This window comes from Salmo trutta, chromosome 1 (genome assembly GCF_901001165.1).
Source record: "Salmo trutta chromosome 1, fSalTru1.1, whole genome shotgun sequence".
Lineage (NCBI taxonomy): Eukaryota > Metazoa > Chordata > Actinopteri > Salmoniformes > Salmonidae > Salmo > Salmo trutta.
Window position 1 is genome coordinate 12799835 of NC_042957.1, and position 6902 is coordinate 12806736.

Here is a 6902-nt window from a genome sequence, read left to right on the forward strand (position 1 = left end):
TCTTTTGCAAAGCCCTGCACAGTCTCAAATATTTTTCATTGTGTCACTCTGAGCTGCACAGCCATAAGAAACAATTAACTAGAATTGTGTTTAGAAGAGTGAAATTAGTTTATCTCGATGCTGTTACTTCTAATTCCCACACCTCTCCACAGATGACGGCACCAGCACCTGTTGAACCCTGAAATTAAGATGGACAAAGGAAAAAATAGGATTGTCTCGTCGTTGATCCCCAGTTCCTTGCATGTCGTAATCCTCTGGCTCTGTTCCTGCATGGAAAATTCATTTCATTTCTATTTCCCTCTGATCAAATGAAAAGGGGGAATAACAGACCCGAGGAGATACACTGAGATCTTATTATTGCTTCCTGTAGCCCAAGAGATTGAAGGACTAAAAAGGGATATTTCAGGGGCGATTACAATAACATCTCTTAATTTATATTACATCAATATTGGAATATTGAACCTGTCTGATTTATCTAAAACATGAACAAAAATGAATATATCCCAAACCCGTGCGTTGCGATAATGGATGAGAGTGCGCAGTGCGTCCTGTCATTCCCAGAGGTGGCAGATTAGCGCCAAATCAGTGCTGATGCTGACACCTGCCCTGTCTGTCGGGAGAAGGGGCAGGTAGACAAAATGGCTTTGGAAATATCCCCTAAATGAAACATCCAGAGAAAATCAAAACTTTGGGCCCAATGTATTACGGAGGCTAATGGACCACTTTTTATTTTACTAGGCAAGTCAGTTAAGAACAAATTGTTATTTACAATGACGGCCTACCCCGGACGACGTTGGGCCAATTGTGCGTCGCCCTATGAGACTCCCAATCACGACGGGATGTGATTCAGCCTGGATTCGAACCAGGGTCTGTACAATTAGTATGGTTCGTTATACTGGGATGCAGCGCCTTAAACCGCTGCGCCACTCGGGAGCCCACTTGTTGAAATGGACAATGGTGTCATGGGTCTTAGATGTTATAATGGTAGCCCACCAAGGAATGGCTGAGTAAATGCAAATGAAGATCGAATGCATGGGCCAGCCATGAATGAGAATACCCCAACCCCACATCTCAACAAAGAGCAGCACTGTTCAATAGAGCCCGATGCGGTGGAGGAGAACTGCCGCGCGCAGGCGGACGTCGCGCACAGCCTGGGCTTTTCCCTCTTCTGCCTGGATGACCAAAGGAAAACACGGAGCGCACCTCTCGTGTGTTAAGTCAGCGGTGGAGCTGTGAAAGGTCAGTGTCAGATTTATAAAGCGAGTTCCCAGGCGGGGCAGAGGAAGGGGAGTTCTGCGCCTGTCACCTTTTGTATCAACGCAGAAGCACAGGAGCGCGGACAGACACGCAGTGCGGGACAGACGGCTGTGGGGGGAGAGAGCTACCCAGAAGCTACACAGGGAAACCAAGCACCGCAGTCCAGGCAGATTTAAATGGGGATGTGGGAACGGCGTCTATGCTTCTGAAGATAAATCTGATTTAGTGATTGAAGTGTCTGGAAAGAAACTTGAAGCGCATTAAGCCGTTTTGACTGAGAAAAGTGACTATTTCAAGGCGCGGCAGTCCCGAGACGTATGCCGAGTAAAGGGGGTGAGTTTTAAGACTTTGACAATATTGGTGGATTCCATTTACTCGTCCCGAATGCAGGTTAGTAAGGTTAATATTGTAGAGGTCATCACCCGGGCTAATTCCTTGCGGGGTTCAAACTGCTGTCGATAAAATGTCGGAGCAGATTACCGTTGAGAACTGCTATGAGATATTGACAATAGCCAAAAGGCAACGTATCGGTGAATTGAAGCAGAAAGCCTACAAGCACATGAGTGACAATTTCTTGGAAATACTGCGTGATCCTGCTGTCTATGGGCGTTTGACGGGAGGGGAGAGAGAGCTGATTCTCACTATGAGAATGGAGGGAAAGAGGGCGTTGGTGGTGGCTGAAATCAACGAGGTGTATGACCGCGCCGGGAGCAGACCTCCAAGCCGTGAGAACAGTCGTCCTCAGAGCCCTCTATCGATGGTGTCCCTGGAGGAGAACCATGTGATTTACTATTACAACGAGGAGACAAAGGACTGGAAAGTGCTGACGAAGATGCCGGATGAAATCAACACAAAGGGCTCTGGGATATGCACCATGTACAATTATCTATTCGTAGCAGGTGGAATCAAAGTGCAGGGCGACAAAGGCAAGGTCTCAGACAAGGTGTTCTGCTACAACCCTCTCACTGACAGCTGGAGCGAAATACGACCGCTCACCCAGGGTCGGTCTCAGCTCAAGCTGGTGTCCATGGACGGCTACCTGTTTGCAATCGGAGGGGAGTGTCTATTCACGGTGGAGAAATACGACCCTCGCACTGATAGATGGAGCCCTGTGGCGCCGCTACCAAAAGGGGCGTTCGCTGTTGCGCATGAGGCAACGACCTGTAATGGAGAGCTTTTCGTATCCGGAGGCTCTCTCTTTTATCGTCTGCTAAGATATGACAGTAGAAGAGCTGATTGGGAAGAATGCCCGTTCAACAACAGCAGGAAGAAATCCACCGACATGGTGGCGTTCAAAAACTTCATCTACAGGTTTGACGTCAACCGTGACTATGGCGTCAACGTGTTCAAATACAACACCGTTGTGAAAATATGGCATGACAGTGCGTCCCTGGAGCAGACCAACCCCTTGCCCTTTCGCTGTGCTGTCATTGGCAACACTATTTACTGTGTGAACAAGTCCCAAACATTGCAGTTTGTTGTGGAAGAGGAGAATGAACAGTTTTTGCCTGAGGCAGAAGCACTCAGAGCACCTGTAGAGGCTAAAGGTGCCCTTGTTCCATTTGTCCTGGCTCTGCCTAAAACAGCCTGAGACAAAATAATGCACAATATTTACCTGTTTTTGGAGACTCACTAAAAGTGGCCTCAGAAATGTCATTTGAGGACAAAATATGCTGTGTTTGATAAAAGACTGTGATAGGAATGACAAATTAAATAATTTGTCAATTTTCATGAACAGTATTTGTAATTCCTACCAGAGGACAGTAATATTGTGATAGGCTCCTCTTATCTTGCCTCTGTGGCTATACACTTCAACAGCTCTACAGAAACAATGTAGCCTACTGTATAGACCTAGGTGATGTCAATAGACAGAACTTTTTCATCCAACTGCACTGCCAAAGCAATATTTATTCCCAAGTGTTTGTAATTCAATGTCAATATAACTATTGCATGATTGAAATAGTTTTCCTCTCTGAGACTATTACCTGTTATTACTAAGTGGAAACATTGCCGTGTGCTTTCTTAGAGTATGAATCAAACGTGTTGCAAAGCAGCTGTTGCCAAAAGCAGGGGAGAGATACACAATGGGAGATAACAGGGATCACTGTTGGTATAATATTACCTACTATGACTTTATTACAGGGAATGATAGAACATCCCACCGTATGGTAAAGGATTAGCAGCATCAAGAAACCCATTTGAATGTCTAAGGAAAGTCTGGTTTGAGTGGCTATATTGTCTGTTAGTCTGTGGCCTGGATAATGACATGTATTTTTCACATTACTTTAAGTATGTTGTCTTCCAAACCCTCTCAGCCCTGATGCCCTGACCACAGGCGGACAGTCTCATTTTGGAGCTGGGCATATTGACCCATAACGGCAACTCTCCAAAATGTGCTTAGTTAGGCACTAAAGATATTTGTGAGATTCATGTTTTTTGACACCTTAGAGTATTTTTTTTATTTGTATTTTTTTTGTTACACTTTTCTGCAGCGATTGTGCAATAGTTTATTTATCAATCCATCAATGGACAGCAGTTTGTGAAACGAATGTACTCAACAGCATGTTGTGAAATTCACAGTTGGGATAGTTGCTGTTGCTGCACAGCTTCCTTTTATTTATTTAACCTTTATTAACCTTCCTTTTAGAGCGCCTGGAGAGGGCTAAGGCTGTTTACAGCAAGACCAGGGCTAAGGCTGTTTACAGCAAGACCAGGGCTACGGCTGTTTACAGCAGGACCAGGGCTTTGCTCCAATGTATGCTTTGCCTGGACACAGTCTAGCCAGCAGGGACAAAGAGAGGGTAATTCACTCAACCCTCAAGGGGAAAAGACTCACTGTGAAATGAGAATATGACCCTGTCTGCCAGTGAATGAAAATCCAATTGTGCTTACACACACACACACACACACACAGTGTGAGGCCTGTGATTTGCTGCCAAGTCTCGGTGGGCCCATATGCTGATGGTCTCAGCCCTAAGGTGTGCCATGTTTACTTACTGTGGGAGCCTATAGGCTCTAACAATAGAATCAATCATCCCCTCACCTCTCTGTCATAGTAATAGATCCTGTTTCAAAGGGAATGACATTCAAAGACGTGAAGTCATCCTTACAGTATGTTGTTATTTTATCCTGTTCAGTGAAGAGTGCACCTTTGAAAATGTAGCTGCCTTTCTGTGCCACACCCATTGCTGAGGGCAAGGCCAGGTTTTAATGTACTGTAACTTCAAGTCCTAGCTTCCTCTGTCTTTTAGGGTGTTTCTTACCGCAATAAAAACCTTTTTTGATTATATATTTAAAAAAAAGATTATTCTTTTTGAGGATCATTAGTGCTTGTGTTTATATGACAAAGATCCCGCCATTAAGGTCTATATTTAGCTTGCTGCTGGGTCTAATTAAAAGTCTTCATGAATGAGCATGCTGTGTGAGTTAAGTTTATGTGGACCAAGGCAATCGTACTGCCGAACTAATGGCCGAAGGCAAATAATACTAATTCAAGGCTTGTAAGCTTGTGAGTGATGGTGTTGGGTGTTTCACTTTCAGTATGTTTGAATTGCTGTAATAAAAACAGTTATTTGCATCTCCCACCTGCTCGCTCACTCGCTGGCTGGCTGTTTATTTCATGTTTATGGTTTGACAGCTTCAATGGTTTTCAATCATACCTTATTTATCTGCTGTATGACAGCCTTTCAACTCCAAGCCAACCACATTCACTACTGTAGTGGTGTATAGTACATTATCAATATATTGATGTTTGGTGTGTTAACGTACTGACTCATTGACAGATGTAGGGTTCTTGCACACAAATATACAGTATCTTTGTCAAATTATCAAAGATTTCAGTCAAAGTCATAGACTATTCTCTCTGCTACTGGATGGCAGCACTACCATTCTATCAAGTCTGGAACCAACAAAACCCTGAACAGCTTCTGTCCCCAAGCCATAAGAGTAATAAATAGTTAACCAAATAGCTACCCGGACTATCTGCATTGACCCTTTTTGCACAATGTTTTTTGTCTCATCACATACGCTGCTGTGTCACAGATTATGTCGTGGTGTTGTAGAGAGGACCAAAATGCAGCAGAGTTGTGGATACTCATTTTCTTTTAATGAGACACACGCAAAGCATCCACAGTGAAAAAACAATAAATGATACTCACGATAGACAGTCTTACATGCATACAAAAACACAGTGCAAGAACAACTACCCACAACCCCAAAGAAAAACACACACCACTATATAGAACTCCCAATCAAAGGCAACTCAACACACCTGCCTTCAATTAGGAGTCTAATCACCAACACAAACCCCTTAACATACAAAAAACCTGCCACATCCTGACCCAAAACTGATACCATAACTCCCTCTGCTGGTCAGGACGTGACATGCTGTTACTGTTTATTATCTATCCCTTCATTCCAAGGTACAGTTTCGGAAGTTTACATCGGAAGTTTAAGTCAGAAGTTTACATACACCTTAGCCAAATACATTTAAACTCAGTTTTCACAATACCTGGCATTTAATCCTAGTAAAAATGCCCTGTTTTAGGTCAGTTAGGATCACCACTTTATTTTAAGAATGTGAAATGTCAGAATAATAGTATAGAGAATGATTTATTTCAGCTTTCATTTCTTTCATCACATTCCAAGTGGGTCAGAAGTTTACATACACTCAATTAGTATTTGGTAGCATTACCTTAAAATTGTTTAACTTGGGTTAAACGTTTCGGGTAGCCTTCCACAAGCTTCCCACAAGAAGTTGGATGAATTTTGGCCTATTCCTCCTGACAGAGCTGGTGTAACTGAGTCAGGTTAGTCGGCCTTCTTGCTTGCACACGCTTTTTCAGTTCTGCCCAGGGCTTTGTGATGGCCACTCCAATACCTTGACTTTGTTGTGCTTATGTCATTTTGCCACAACTTTGGAAGTATGCTTGGGATCATTGTCCATTTCGAATACACATTTGCGACCAAGATTAAACTTTCTGACTGATGTCTTGAGATGTTGCTTCAATATATCCACATAATTTTCTATTTTGTGAAGTGCACTAATCCCTCATTATGGCAAAACAGTTCGGATTTTGTTTAATCAGACCAGAGGACATTTCTCCAAAAAGTACGATTTTTGTCCCCATGTGCAGTTGCAAACCGTAGTCTGGCTTTTATTTATGGCGGTTTTGGAGCAGTGGCTTCTTCCTTGCTGACCTGCCTTTCAGGTTATGTCGATATAGGACTTGTTTTACTGTGGATATAGATACTTTTGTACCCGTTTCCTCCAGCATCTTCACAAGGTCCTTTGCTGTTGTTCTGGGATTGATTTGCACTTTTCACACCAAAGTATGTTACATTTTACATTTACATTTTAGTCATTTAGCAGACGCTCTTATCCAGAGCAACTTACAGTAGTGAATGCATACATTTCATACAATTTCATACATATCATACATTTTTTTTCTGTGCTGGCCCCCCGTGGGAATCGAACCCACAACCCTGGTGTTGCAAACACCATGCTCTACCAACTGAGCTACAGGGAAGGCCATGTCATCTCTAGGAGACAGAACGTGTCTCCTTCCTGAGCGGTATGACGGCTGCGTGGTCCCATGGTGTTTATACTCGCATACTATTGTTTGTACAGATGAATGTGGTACCTT

The 6902-nt window shown here is 43.3% G+C and overlaps 1 protein-coding gene across 1 annotated transcript; it reads left to right on the forward strand.

Moving 5' to 3' along the window:
• Positions 1 to 1162: 1162 nt before the first annotated feature.
• LOC115164349 (kelch repeat and BTB domain-containing protein 11-like) lies at positions 1163 to 4841 on the forward strand. The gene has a single exon (XM_029716782.1). The coding sequence runs from the start codon at positions 1721 to 1723 to the stop codon at positions 2846 to 2848; it is 1128 nt and encodes a 375-aa protein (XP_029572642.1). The 5' UTR covers positions 1163 to 1720; the 3' UTR covers positions 2849 to 4841.
• Positions 4842 to 6902: the final 2061 nt, after the last annotated feature.